Below are 15,723 nucleotides of genomic sequence, written 5' to 3'. Positions count from 1 at the left end.
CATGCATTCTGATTACCCCTTTCCCCTATCTGTCCTCCCTTCTATCACAACCCTCACTTCCCTTATCCCCATCTTCTATTTTCTGGTAGGGCCAGATAGATTTTTATACCCCATTACCTGTATTTCTTATTTCCCAGTTACATGTAAAAACAATTTTTAACATTCGTTTTTAAAACTTTGAGTTCCAACTTTTCTCCCTTTCTCCCTCCCCACCCACCCCATTGAGAAGGCAAGCAATTCAGTATAGGTTATACATGTGTAGTTATACAAAAGACTACCATAAAAGTCATGTTGTGAAAGACAAACTATACTTCCCTCCATCCTATGCTGCTCCCCATTTATTCTATTCTCTCTTTTGACCTTGTCCCTCCCCAAAAAGTGTTTACTTCTGATTACTCCCTCCTCTCATTTGCCCTCCCTTCTATCATCCCCTCACACCTCACTTTTCCCCTTCTCCCCTACTCCTCTAGTATAAGCTAGATTTTCATACCAAATTGAATGTGCATGTTTTTCCTTCCTTAAGCCAAATGTGATGAGAGTAAGCTTCACTTTTCCCCTCTCACCTCCCCCCTTTTCCCCTCCATTTGAAAAGCTTTTTCTTGCCTCTTTTATGAGAGATAATTTGCCCCATTCCACTTCTCCCTTTCTCTTTCCAATATATTCCTCTCACCCCTTAATTTTATTTTTTTAGATATCATCCCTTACTATTCAACTTACCCTGTGCCCTCTGTCTATATGTATATAATTCTTCCAACTACCCAAATACTGAGAAAAGTCTCAAGAGTTACAAATATTATCTTTCCATGTAGGAATGTAAACAGTTCAGCTTAGTAAGTCCCTTATGATTTCGCTTTCCTGTTTACTTTTTCATGCTTCTCTTCATTCTTGTGTTTGAAACTCAGATTTTCTATTCAGCTCTGGTCTTTTCATGAAGAATGCTTGAAAGTCCTCTATTTCATTGAATGACCAGTTTTTCCTCTGAAGTATTATACTCAGTTTTGCTAAGTAGGTGATTCTTGGTTTTAATCCTAGCTCCTTTGACTTTTGGAATATCATATTCCAAGCCCTTTGATCCCTTAATGTAGAAGCAGTTAGATCTTATGTAATCCTGATTGTATTTCCACAGTACTAGAATTGTTTTTTTCTGGCTGCTTGCAATATTTTCTCCTTGACTTGGGAACTCTGGAATTTGGCTACAATATTTCTAGGAGCTTTTCCTTTTGGATCTCTTTCAGGAAGTGATCAGCGGATTCTTTCAATATTTATTTTACACTCTGGTTTAGAATCTCAGAGCAGTTTTCCTTGATAATTTCATAAAAGATGATGTCTAGGCTCTTTTTTTGATCATGGCTTTCAGGTAGTGCCATAATTTTTAACTTGTCTCTCCTGGATCCATTTTCCAGGTCAGTTGTTTTTCCAATGACATACTTCACATTGTCTGCTATTTTTTCATTCCTTTGGTTTTGTTTTATAATTTCTTGATTTTTTCTAAAGTCATTAGCTTCCATCTGCTCCATTCTAATCTTTCTTCAGGGAGCTCTTGTACCTCCTTTTCCATGTGGCCAGTTCTGCTTTTTAGGGCATTCTTCTCCTCAGTGATTTTTGGACTTCCTTTGCCATTTGGGTTAGTCTATTTTTTAAAGTGTTATTTTCTTCAGCATTTTGGGTCTCCTTTAGCAGGGTGTTGACTCGTTTTTCATGATTTCCTTTCATCGCTCTCATTTCTATTTCCAAGTCTTGCTCTACTTCTCTTTCTTGATTTTCACAATCCTTTTTTGAGCTCTTCCACAGCCTGGAATCAATTCATAAGTTTCTGGGAGGTTTTGGATGGAGGAGCTTTGACTGTGTTTTCTTCTGTTTGCACACTTTGGTCTTCCTTGTCACCAAAGTAAGATTCTATAGTCTGATTCTTTTTCCACTTTTTGCTCATTTCCCCAGTCATTTGCTTGACTTTTGAGCTCTTTGTCAAGGTAGTTCTCTGCTTCCAGTGGGGGTAGGGAGTGAACTGTCAGCCGCTTGATCCCCCCGCAATCTGTGGGCCTAGAGCTCCAGAAACAGCTGTTGCTGCCCCTGCTACTGCAGTGACTGCCATGGGTTCCTTCCTCCCTTCCCCACTGCTGCCACACCACTCCACTCTCTCACAGTGATGCCACAGGCTGTTTCCACTGACCTCTAATTTATCCTCAGCCTTTTGGGGTCATGAAGTCTGGAAACCACCACAGGTATGAGAGATTCAGTCTCTGTAAGGCCTGCTCAGGTCCTGTCTGAGTCAGCTCTGTTCCCAGTGTGGCACAATATACATTTCCCAGCAACTTTCAAGGCTGTCTTGGGCTGGAGATTTGCTTCATTCCGTCATTCTGGGGGTTCTGCAGCTTCAAATTTTGTTTAGATCCATTTTTACAGATATTTGGCTGGGTTTGGGGGCAGTGCTCTAGAAAGTTCACGCTGTTACTCCACCATCTTGGCTTTACCTCCCCTCTCTATGATTCTTTGAATGGGGGTGGGCTGCTATTTCATCCCATTCTCCCCAATCAATCTTTTGGAGATGCTCTTCTTCTTTCCTCCTTCTCAGTGACAACACACACCTCCCTTGAGCTAAAATGGCAGGACTCAGAAATTTTCTTGCTTACTTTATCACAAAGTTGAACGTGATTGAAAAAAAGACTGAATGACACACCTCCAGAGAACAGGAAAAAAATCACAGAGATCCTACTCTATCTCCATTTTTTTTCTAGGCAATTTTCAGGTTGGTCTCTTGTAGTACAGTTTAAAAGTGACCACTTAAACTTGTATACATTTTTTACAATATGAAGATTATATAGAGTAATTAGATATATCACGAATATCAACTATGACATTTAATAAAAGCTCAGTTCAATAATTTTTTGTTAAATGATACAACTATGATACAGACAAAAAAAGTAAAGAACAGTGCTTACTTTAAAGGAACTTATATTCTACTAGGGAAAACAAGAGGTACCCAGATAAGTAAATATATGTATGTATATGTGTATAGGTATATGTGTGTATGTTTGTGTGTGTATAAATGCATATGAAAGACATGCATATAAAATTAAGGAGAACACTAACAGCATTGGAGGGACAAGAATGAAAGACAAACAACAAGAAAAAATTGTTTTGAAAGTACTTAACATACCAAGCAGCACTTTCAGGAGGACAGGGGTAAGGGAGCATAAAAATGCAATCAAACCATGATAACATGTAACAACTCAAAAAATGTAGCACAGAGCAAGCCCATAGTAAGCCTTCAATAATATTTAATAAATAAATGAACCTTGCTAGGGTTAGAATTACCGTACCTTACATTCCATCAAGTGTGTTTCCATCCTGGGACACCAACCTCCTAGTCCATGAACAAAACACTCCATCTCTGGAATCTAGGAATTTTCTCTGACTGTCCCCCATGCCTGGAATGTTTTCCCTCCTCATCTCCCTCTCCTGGCTTCCTTCAAGTCCCAGTTGAAATTCTACCTTCTCTAGGAAGGCTTTCCCAATCCCTCTTAATTCTACAGTCTTCCCTCTGTAATTTCCTATCTATCCTGGTTATAGTTGTTTAAAAAGCTATTTGTTTGCTGGTCTCCCTATTAGGTCATGAGTTCCTGGAGGGGAGGGATTGTTTTCTGCCTTTCTTTGTCCCCCTCTCCCCGTCCAGGACTCAGCACAGCATCTGGTACAAATGTTAATAAGTGTTATATTAACTGACATTTTCCTCTGAAGTTTCATATTTCTAACAAAGTTTCATTGTCATGAAAGTTGGCAAACAAAGGTACGACTTGACCTCTGAGACAGTTATAAAGGTGGTATCTTAATAAAGTGGATGAGGATATGGCACCTGTACAGATATAATGACACCTTCTATTTTATAGCAACTTAAATTTTTCAAAGCACATAACTCATGTGTGACTTCATAAGCCTCACAGAACCCTAAGCATCCCTCCTTGTCTATTATTAGGGATGTGTTATTCAGACATTTCTGTTATATCTGACTCTTTGTTACCCCATCTGGGTTTTTCTAAGAGAAGCTATTGGAATGATTTGCCATTTCCTTCTCCAGGTCATTTTAAAGATGGGGAACCGAAACAAACAAGGTTAAGCGACTTGCTCAGGGTCACACAGCTAGTAAATGTCTACGGCCAGATTTGAATTCAGGAAGATGAGTCTTTTGACTCCAGGTCCAATATCTATCCACTGCATCACCCAACTCCTTCACTTGCATTTCGTAAATAAGCTTCGCACGTACTTATGTGCTATGAGAACATTGAGGTAGCCTAGAACAGAAATTAGTATGTGCAGGGAACAAGCACAGGGAAGTAACATGACTTCACAGAAATTTCTCTGCAAAATTAAAACAAGGAATAGATTCTGACATCCACATAATGAGGAAGACAGGCATAGTTTTTTTAAAAATTTATGATTTATTCATCCACCTCAGATCTATTTGGATTTATCTATCTACAGAGGAGAAGAAAAATCCTGGTTCCAACGTAGGATCTATGAGTGGGATCCATATTTTCAGTTCCCAAGTCGAATGATTGGTTCTACTGTGTTAGCCTTCATCTGCTTATATCTTGTAAGTAAATCAGAACCTCTTCTAGGCCACAAGTATGAGAAGATATCACTTTGTACAATAGACATGCTCTTGAGAAACTCAACAAGGTGAATTTTTTTTCAATATCTTTGTTTTAAATGTCCTAAGGGGAATTCACTAGTGAAGTTAACTATATAATAATATTTTTTCTAAAGAATCCTTTTCATAATTTGATTATCCCAGAAGCCAATCAGATTGGGGGGGAGGGGGTGGAGGAAGTGAGGAAAGACAGGACTAACCTTCCCTTTCTGTGCTTTGTCAGAGGATAGGGACAAAATAACACCAGTTCAAGCCCTAGGAACCCCATCTACTAACCTAGAATAAAGATTTCATCTAGCTTTGTGAAAGGAGTTCAACCCAGTGCATGCTTGTTACAAGTGCTAGTAGATAGAGGTCTGGACTTGGAGGCAGGAAGGTGTTTATCTATCCAGCTTTAGACATTTTCTACTTGTGTGCCCACTTGACCAATATATACCTTGAACAACTTCCTAGTCACAGGATTTGCATTTTCCATTATTGTAGGGAGTTTCCACACTCCTAGGGATCACAAACCTTTCAGATTTTACATGTAAGTTTTAAGAATTTCAGTCGAATGTAGTTATCTCTGAATACCTAGCCATGTAAATGATCCAATTCAATTTAGTTCAAGGCTCTGATCTAAAAATGTCTTTTTAAGTATCATGGGCCATTAAGGGTTGATGTTTTAGACTTTAGCTAATCTCAAATATAATATTCGCGTTTGCTTAAAACATTGCAAGGTCAATATATCACAGCAACAATTTACTGTCATGATCATACTGAAAAAGATATGGGGTTTTAATGAGCAGCAAACTCAGTATGGCAGCCCACATAGTCTTGGGATGAATTGAGAGGCATGGCTTCTGGGAAGTGGCCATTCTCAGCGTCCTCTGCTGTTTTATCATCCAAATTGTGCGTCTTAGTTCTGGGTGATTCCCAATGTTCTATCCTAGGCCCCCTCATCTTACCACTATACTCTCCCTTGGTGTCCTCATCACTTCCTCTGAGTTTAATTATCATTTCCATAAAGACAACTCCCAGATATACACATACATATATATGTATGTGTATATGCATACACACACACATATGGTGTGTTGGTTGGTTGGTATTTCAGATACAATATTCCAGTCCATCTTTCTAGCCTGCGGATAAGATTTTGGACTCTGTTATCTGAAATTTTAGCATTCTCCCTTAGGTTTCTATTTAATCAACACACCCTTGATTTCATCTAAGTCTGATAAAAGCGTTCAACAGAATGGGTTACACCACTGGATTATCTCCCTCCAAGTTCATAGGGATCTATTAATTACTATTTGATAATTGGATCTATTGGTAATACTGATCTATTAATTACTATTTGGTAATTTGATCTATTGGTAATACTGATCTGTTAATTACTATTTGGTAATGGTTTGGTCCATTTTTTGTGGGAAGCATGGCAGGGGCAAGCAGAGTACATAGAAAAGAAGAGAGTGGTAGACATACTTAGAGGATTTGGGTTTGAATTCCAGTCAGGCTATTTGCTCTCAGTGAGTACTTGTAAAATAAGGGAATTGATTAGGTGACCTCAAAGGTCCCTTCCAGGTCTAAATGTATAAGCTTCTATTAATCCACCTAATACCATTATCATCTAACTCACACCTTTTCACCTTATTCATAAGGAGAGTATGTGATATTTGCCAGATGCTTTTCTTAAATCCAGGTATGTTCTATTTACAGCATTGCCCTTTATCTGCCCTTATAATACTTCTTTTTATCTATTTAACTATTTACAAGTTATTACAGTAACTTGTAAAAAAAAATAGCATGAGGATAGTATGGCATAACTTGTTCTAAAGAATGCTACCTGGCTCTTAGTAATCACTGCTTCCTTTTCTGGATATGAAAACCACTACTAAGACCACTGCATCTCAGTCACTTTTCCTGAATCAGTATCCAGCTCCTACCTATTTAGCATATATGTCCCCCAAGATTCTGTTCTGAAATCTCTTCTCTCTATATACTGTCTTGGTGATCTCATCAACTTACTACAGTATAATTGCTCTCTATACGGATGGCTTCCAAATCATCCATGATCTCTCTCTAGGCCCACATCTCCTGACTACCTACTTCTACTTGGTTGTTCCATCAATTTCTCAAACTCAATTTGAACAAAATAGAACTCATTCTTCTTTCCCCCATTCTATCCCTCTTCCAAACTTCCCAGTTTCTGGGAAAGACACCAGGTCATCCAAATTCACATCAGAGTCATCCCTGACTTATCATTTCCTTACCCCACCAATTGACTGCTCCCCAGCCTATTACCAAGTCTTGTACATTCTAACTTCACATCTCTTCCCTTCACAGAGTCCCTACCCTAGTTCCTTCTCTCATCTCTCAGCTCTTTATTGCCTCCCTCATTCAGCTTCTTTATTGGTCTCTCTTCCCCAATTCATCTTGTGTGGAGCTTCCAAATAAGGATTCCTGAGATTCATGCTTGACCATGTTGCTCCTCTGCTCCAAAATCTCCACTAGCTCCCTATTACCTAATATACAAACTTCTCAGTCTGGTATTTAAAGCATTCCATAACCTGGCTCCTGGCTCCTGTCTATAATTCCAGGCATTTCTTCTTACTTTACTTACATTACTCTGTGCTTCAGCCAAAAAGGCATACAAGCTGTTCCCAAATTCAACATTCTATTTCCAGTCTCTGGAACTTCTCTTATTCCTAGAATGTACTCCTTCAGTGCCTCCATTTCTTAGGATCCCTAGCTTCCTTCAAGGCTCAGTTCAGATGTATTCCTACATGGAAGGGCTTCCTTTTCCTTCCACTTCTTAGTGTTTTATTCAATATCCAGTTATTCTTGTATTTATTTACCTAGTGCAACATGTGTCCTTTAAAGAACCCTTAAAGGTAAAGAGTTTCATCTTTGTGTCTCCAGTGTCTTATATATAGTAGGTTTTTAATAAATGTTTATTGAATTGAATTGCCAAAGAAAATTTCCTGAAAACCCATTCCAACCAATACCTCTCATCCTCAGAATTTCTACCTAAATTTGATAATACCCTTCACAGCTGCCACACCTGCCAGAAGCATTCTCTGGACAGGACAGGAGAAATTTTACCAGGAATGGAAATCTGGACTGCTAGGTAAGGTAGGTTATGCAGTGAATAAAGTGATGGACCTAGAGACATGAACATGAATTCAAATCCTGCCTCAGACACTTACCAACTGTGCGACCCTCAGCAAGTTGCTGAACATCATCTGTTGCTTCAACTGTAAAATGGAGATAATAAAAGCTCTTACCTCATAGGGTTGTTGTGAGAATCAAATGAAATATTTGTAAAGCACTTAGCACACAGCTTGGCACATAGGAGGCACTTAATACGTGTCTTCCTCCCCCTTTCCGGTAGATCATGACTTACAAATTCAGTTATTTTCTGTCCTGAAAATCAGGACACTTGCCTTTCTCTGGTTCTGTGGTATGTCTGTTATTCTCTCCAATCTTTCAAAATCATTCAGCAATCAATCCAACAGTCCTTCCAGTACTCAAGAACATAAGTTCCTCTGAGACAGGTGACTTGAACTCATTAAGGGCAATGAGCTACTGTCCTACTGTCTCATTGCCAAGATTAGGTATCAGCTTCCTGTTAACTATTTTTTTCCCTTGTTCAGACATTTCCAGAGCAAAAATCATTCTTCTTACGAAGAAAAACAGAAGCAATGTAGTAACTGAGTCTCTTTTCTGTTGTCAGGTATCATCCCACAAGCTCCATCAGCTTCAGCCCCATAGCCATAGACTTCCTGACATAGTTTTTACAGGATTATACCATGCTCCCATATTATTCATCCTCTATTATCTATCCATGCTTCCAAATTACATTCATATCTTTTTAAAAAATCTAAATTGGTTGTTAAATTCCCTGGACTTCTTTGTTAATTTCTTGAGATAATCGCCTCACTGGAATTATTTCCCTTCAAGTTCTCAGAATTTCATTGAGGTTTTTACCACTCCTCCTCAGCTACTTTTCCTGGAGAATTTCAGTCCACACCTTCCTACTGAATCCTTTGAAATCTGCTTTCCCCAAAACTAGGGTAAACCATCGGATTGTGTCTATCACAAACTCGAATATTGAATGGTCACTTCCCCTCACCCCTCTCAATGTTCCCATCATTTCTATCCCCAAATAACTAGTTCTTCCCTATTCATGAGAATCAGTTCAGGTATTAAATTTCCCATTGTTAAGTCTTCCACTTTTTAAAGGCTGAAATTATCAGTAAGTCAAGAAGTTATTAGCTTCTCTCCTTTTTTAGATGAAGTCCCAGATGATGTCTGGATCATTAAAATCTCCCATCACAACTAGATTATACCTGTACCAGTGATAGGTGAGAAAAGTGACCAAAATGCCATGGCTAGTTAGCAGCAAAATGGGCATAAGAATTCATAGTCTACTGATTTCCAATCTGGTGCTCTTTCCACAGGTAGAAATCTATGGTCATTATAATTTAGGCAAAAATAAAACCATGTTCTTACTTGGATTGCTCATGTAATGTCAGAGAATAAAACATAGAATACATTGTAAAAAAGAGATGATTTTATTATTTTGCCTGGATCATCCCCAAAGTCACCCTCAAGCCTTCCTTTTATCTACCAGTGGAAATATAACCTTGGATTACTCATAACAATTTGATTCAATTTAATGAGCTCCCATCTGTATGTCTGAACCCATATTTATTTGATGTTCTAATATGGTAGAGATACAGAGCATTTCTCACCTTTCAATGCCATTCAAATAAATCAGAAGCACATACAGTGATTAGAGAGAATTTTTAAAAAGACAAAGAGCCTGAATGACCTGAAAGAAACAGTCTTCAGAATACTGGACCTTGTGTGCATTGAGCTGTGCCATGAATGATGACAATATCTCTAAAACCTTTCCTCCATTTCTTCCCCAGTTCATTATAATTGAATTTTGCATGTACACATATATCGTACAAGAGCTAGATGTGTTTGAAGGGGGACTGGAGAGCTACATTGCTTCAGTTAATGAGACAGGAGTACTGACACCAGCTATTCTACGGATAAAGGAGCTGATTAATGTGGCAAAAGGTAAACAAGTCCCTGTACGGTTATTGTGCTATGGGTGGCTGAGATTGCAGTTTTGTGAAAAGACGTAATCACAGCTCAAAGCTTATTTTGCAGTTTGGCTCTTTCTCTTAAATCAACTGACAAAATAAAACAAAACCATTTTTACAGAGTTGTTTGGAAACTAGATCATCCTGAAAACATGGATTTTGAGGAAGAACAGAAATTAGGGACAGGGAGAAAATGGAATTTTATATTTTAAAAATTCGTTTCTACTTGACTAATGATGGAATAAAACATTCTAGAATTTTTTATCTTCTTTTATTATTTATGCCTCTCCTTTTAGTTTCATTTTCCTCTTTTATTTATCATCTCTTTAATACTTAAGATATTTATGAAAATTAAGGAACTATAATTTTGTCCAAATAGGCTTTCCCTGTCATTGTATCTCAGACCACATCAGACACTAAGTGTGATTTTTTTTTCAATCAGGGTTAAGTGACTTGCCCAGAGTCACACAGCTAGTAAGTGACTGAAGATGGATTTGACCTCAGGTCTTCCTGACTCCAGGGCCAGTGCTTTATCCACTGGGTCACCTAGCTGTCCCTAAATGTGACCTTAATGAGTTGTTGTAACCAAAGACAATTTATCACCGCGTATCCATCTTTTGACAAAGAGCCTCTCCAAATTTAAGTAAGCTGGTCCTTTGAGGACTAACATATATAAGCCATCACCAGTTCTGTATTCAAAGTCTTTCCAATTTGATATAAGCTATCAAGTCATTAATAACCTCCAATAACCCATGATTCCCATACCATCATGAAGCAATAGAGCAGGATTTCAGTGAATATAGCCATTTATTAATGAATTAAAATACATGAAAACTTAATAGAATGATTCTGTAAGAGGCTTGTAAACTTATGAATTTTCAGTTAACATTTTGTTAACTGCATTCAGTTAATGTTAAAATTAGTTCTTTCTCTCATGAGCCCCTTGTTGAAGTGTTAGTAGTAATATTCCCAGACTGAAGAGTCAGAGCAACAAATCAGCATGGTATGGCAGAGGGAAGCCCCAGATTTAGAGGACTCAGATTTGAATCCCACCTTGGCCAGCTCCCACCATCTCTCTGGGCTTCTGTTTTCTCATTTGTGAAGTGAAAGGATTGGACTAGATTTACTCTAAGGTTCCTTTCAGCTCTAAATTTGATGATTCTAAATCATGGAAAAGGGCATGTCACAGGAAGGGGTTGAGACATAAAATAGCTGATGTAAATGACCTCATTATCGTAAGATGATAAGACATAATATTAGACATAATTAGACATAACCTATCAGAACTGGAACATTTGAGGTTTTCTGGTCCAATTTCTTTACAAATGAAGAACTTGAGTCATGGAGAAGAGAAATGACTTCCTGAAGGTTCACAGGAATGTTAGAGCCTGAATTCCTAAGTACAGGGGTTCTCTCTTTGTTGTAGTTTATTTCTGACAGTTTTATTTAAATACAGGAAAAAAATTTTAATAAAAAAAAAACTGTTCTTAGCTTGTGAGTCATACCAAAACAGGAGGTGGGCTAGATGTGGCCCACAGGCTAGAGTTTGCTAACTTCTGACTTAAATGATTAAATCAGCAAAGGAGATGGAACAGGATTGGTTAGATGAGTAAGGAGGACCACTGAGAGATATGAAAACCCAGAGAGGAGAGAATAGCTTGGAAAAGAGTATGGTCCATGTATCAAATGCAGCAGAGAGGATGAGGACTGTTCATTGGTAACTCTGAGGAGAGCAATTTCTACATGAAATGATTATCAGTCAGAAGACAGATTGTAATAAATTGAGAAATAAATGAGAGGAAAGGGAGGTGAGGCAGCAAATGTAGAAAACTTTTTCTACGAATTTAGTGAGATGGAAAAAGAGATCTAGGATTATAGCTTGAAGATTTTTGTTTTGTCTTGTTTTGATTATGGGAATGCTCAACTCCTGCGTGGAGGGAGGTAATATATGGGAGGGTTAAGTTTGGGAAGAGTGACCAAGGAAATTAATTACAGAAGAAAAAAAGGATTGCCTGGTCCAGTTGAATGATATTCCAGTCTGTCTTCTCCAGGCTAAATAACCCTCGTTATATTTCAAATAATCTTCCTCCTTCAGGGTTCTCCTCTGGACCTGATCTATCATGTCAATAGTCTTCCTAAAGAATCATGCCCAGAACTGAACACAATACTCTTGATATGGTCTGACCAGGGCAGAGTATAGTGAAACTATGACTGCTGAGTGTTATAGACACTCTGCAGCCTAAGCTGCTGTTTGCTATATTTTTTGGTCTTCTATGTCATAACTGTTGATATACCAAGCTCAGTCCACTAAAATCTATTTTTTCACATAAACTGATGCCTCTACATGTAAACCAGGAGTGTGTATGACCCAGCTTATAATGGATATGAGAAATGATTGTTAAATTCTCAGTGTGAGCATTTAAACATTGGACATAGGCAAATGCCACAAATTGTGGTCTGGCTTGTTTTGTTGGTTAACTATTCTAGACTTAAGAAAGTCATGGAGAAAATATTAATAATGTAACTTAAACTTAAAAGTGAATCATGTGTATATACACACCCTCCCCAGGAGAGTTGCTTGTTAGATGTTTATTAGCACACCACCGTTCCTCAAAGTGTTTAAAGTTGGTCCCAGTTATATCAATAATGCATCCTCTGAAGTGGTTGCATGTATTCTAGTTTAAACTTTAACATTATAATCATGTAAGATATGATATTTGGTTCCAACACAATAGAAATGAGTATGAAATTCAAATAATGTGACTACTTCTGGAGGATTCATTATGTATACTAACTAGGACCTTGTCATAGTCCAGTTTTTTAAACGAAAGTATACGATTTTACATTTATCCCTATTAATAGATCCTAGGTTGATCCAATTGTTTTATCTTAGAGGATCCTTTTGGATCCTCATTCCAACATCCAACATTTTAGTTTTCTCTCCTAGAAACATAGAACTTGTAGACTAACAAGGTTACAGACTACCCATATCTCAGATTTAGAAGGGGGCTAACAGATGATCCAGTCAATCCACCTCCACAGCATCTTCAATGAATGGTCAGTCATCCAACTTCTGCATGAAGATTTCTTGAAACAGAAAAAGTGCTGGCTCCTAAGGCAGCCCATTGCATTTGTGGACTCCACTAGGATTTTTTTTTTTGTTTGTGCTGAGCCTAAATCTACCTCTCTGAAATTTCCAATCTTTGCTCCAAAGTCTGTCCTCTTGAGCCAAGCAGAAAGGTCTAATGTCTTCCATTCCATTCTAATGTCATTCCATTCCACTTTTCAAATACAACTTCATTTCCTTCAATCTATCCTTCTATGGAGCAGCTAAGTGGAACTAAGTTTGAAATCAACAAGACTCATCTTCATGAGTTCAAGTCTGGGCTCAGACACCGGCTGTGTAACCATGGGCAAATCATTTAACCCTTTGACTTCCATTTCCTCATCTGTAAAATGATTTGGAAAAGCAAACTATTCCAGCAGCTTTGCCAAGACAACCCCAAAATCGGGTCACAAAGAGTCACACACAACTGAAATGACTGAATACATCCTTCTATCAGGTCCTAAGTGGCAAAGTGGATACAATGCTGACCCTGGAGTCAGGAAAACCTGAGTTCAAATTCAACTCAGGTACAATTTAGCTGTATGACCCTAGATAAGTCACTTAAACTCTTGGTGTCTCAGTTTCCTCATCTGAAAAATAAAGATAATAATAGCACCTACCTTCTAAGGTTGCTGTGAGAATTAAATTAAGTAACATTTGTAAAGAGTTTTGCAAACTTTCAAATACAATGTAAATGCTAGTACGTTGTTGTTATATTAGAGTCTCCATGTCTGGCACCATCTGAGTCTTCTTCCAGTGAGTATGTTCTAACTTGCCAGTGTCTTTGCTATATCCAGAACTGAACATTGAATTCTAAAGGGTCCAGATCAGAATACAACAAAACTATCATCTCCATAGATAGATAGATGGATAGATAGATAGATAGACTGATGGAGATACAAACGCTGCCTAAGATCACATTAGTCTAAGATCACACGGCTGCCACATTACTTTGCTAACTGAAATTAAGCTTGCAGTCCACAGAAACCCCAAGATCCTTTTTGTAAATAGGAGTTCTAATCTAGTCATGCTTTCTTCATTCCATAATAATGCACCTGATTTTATGAACCAAAGTCTAGGACTTTACTTTTCTCTCTAGTCAATTTCATTTTATTACAATCAATTCTGCCCATCATTCCTATCTTTGTGGACCCTTGACTCTGTCACTCAGCATTAGCCATAACTTCCATCTTCCTATCATCTGTGTTTTCATCTAAATCATTGATGTAATATGTCAAGAATCTGTGATTTTGTTGGTGCGGCATAACCCACCTATAACTTTGTAAACAGGTATTAGAGAATTGCCTGAGGCTCAGAGAGGTTAAATAAGAAATAGGATTTGCATCCAGATCTTCCTCACTCTAAATCCAGCACTCTATCCACTGTGTCCTGATGTCTTTTAAATCACTGATGAAAATGATAAATAGCACAGGAGCAAGGACAGATATCCAGGAGATTCCAATAGAGGCCTTACTCCAGGTTGTTAGTAATCTTTGATCAATACTCTTTGGGTGTAGCCATTCTGGGGAACCCACTTAAAATGTACTCTCTTCTAGTCTTTATCTTTCCATCTTTTCCACAAGAATACTGAGACTTGCCAAATGCCTTCCTAAGGATATTTATGATATCCCTCTAACTTACTTGTTTAGTAGAAAAGATTCAAAGAAAGTTTGAACTGAAAGCCACCTTAGAGATCATCTTGTCCAAAAGTTCTTAACCTGTTTTTTTTGTATCATGGATCCCTTTGGCAAATTAGTGAAGCCTATGGATGGATCCCCTCTAAGAATCATGTTTTAAATAATTAAAGAAAATATTCAATTTTATTTAGAGGTTAGAGAAATTAAAGATATAACTTTTCCCATCTGAATTCATGGGCTCTCTGAAATCTATCCATGAATTCCCTTGACCCCCAAGTTGGAAACCTCTGATCTAGTCCATAGTCCAGTCCCTTTATTTTACTCAAGGACCCAGAAAGGTGAGGTGACCTACCCCAAGGCCACACAAGTTAGTAACAGAACCAGGGATAGAACACTGGCTTCTAGGCTCCCATTCTTTCCACTACACCAAGGAAAGGATGATCAAGAAATTTTAATTACTCCCACCTTGTTCTACAAGGAACTTTAAACAAAACACACTCATCAGATGAGATGGCTCTTGGTCACCTGTTTTTCATTCAAGAGTGTGCTGAAGCCATTTCTAACCTGCTTGGGAGACCCATTGATAAATTTTCAGTGCCAGCATTTACACTTCAGAAATTGGCAATCCTACAAATCAATGCTTGTTTTGTTGACTCTCAAGCCTTAAGAAAGTATTATTAATACAGAATAAACTTTGAAGTTTTCCCCGCACAATCTGTTTTTAAATATGTACCAGCACATCTCCTTTTTTCCATCCCTTTCCTTCCTTATCTGTCTCCTTTTTTTGCTTGATCAGAGAATCCAAGACTATCTATTTTCAGTCTTGTGGGCAAGAATAAACTTAAGTGACGGAAGTTCCTGTGACAAAGGGATATAACTCCTCAGACTGAAATTTGGAGATAAAGGAAATTCTAAAAATAAAAAAACAGCATTTAATCACCTTCCATTTTTCTTCTCTCTCTCTATTAACTGACACAACTTAATTTAATCTAGTTTTTTTACTTTAAGCAATGAAGACTTCTCCCCTTCCCCAACCAAAAGAAAATGTAGTGAATTATCAATTCTAGTTATAAACTCACAAAATGTTAGAATAGGAAGAATAATCAAATCATATGGTTTAGAACTGATAGGGGCCTTAGGGATCATCTAGTCCAATCGGTTTAATTGATAGGTAAGATTCAGAGAAGTTCAATGGCTTGCTCATTTTCACAGGGCTAATAAAAGCAGACTTAG

At 37.8% G+C, this 15,723-nt stretch overlaps 1 protein-coding gene across 1 annotated transcript in view; it reads left to right on the top strand.

Annotated features, from left to right (window-relative positions):
- LOC140496668 (stimulated by retinoic acid gene 6 protein-like) overlaps positions 1-15,723 on the top strand; it is a 127,467-nt gene that overhangs the window by 52,096 nt on the left and 59,648 nt on the right. The window contains exons 9-10 of the mRNA XM_072596733.1: positions 4,480-4,591; positions 9,568-9,721. Of these exons, the coding sequence (XP_072452834.1) occupies positions 4,480-4,591; positions 9,568-9,721 (266 nt within the window). The remainder of the gene's footprint in view (positions 1-4,479; positions 4,592-9,567; positions 9,722-15,723) is intronic.

Source organism: Notamacropus eugenii, chromosome 3 (assembly GCF_028372415.1).
Source record: "Notamacropus eugenii isolate mMacEug1 chromosome 3, mMacEug1.pri_v2, whole genome shotgun sequence".
NCBI classification, from domain to species: Eukaryota; Metazoa; Chordata; class Mammalia; order Diprotodontia; family Macropodidae; genus Notamacropus; species Notamacropus eugenii.
This window is presented reverse-complemented; position numbering and strand designations above follow the sequence as displayed.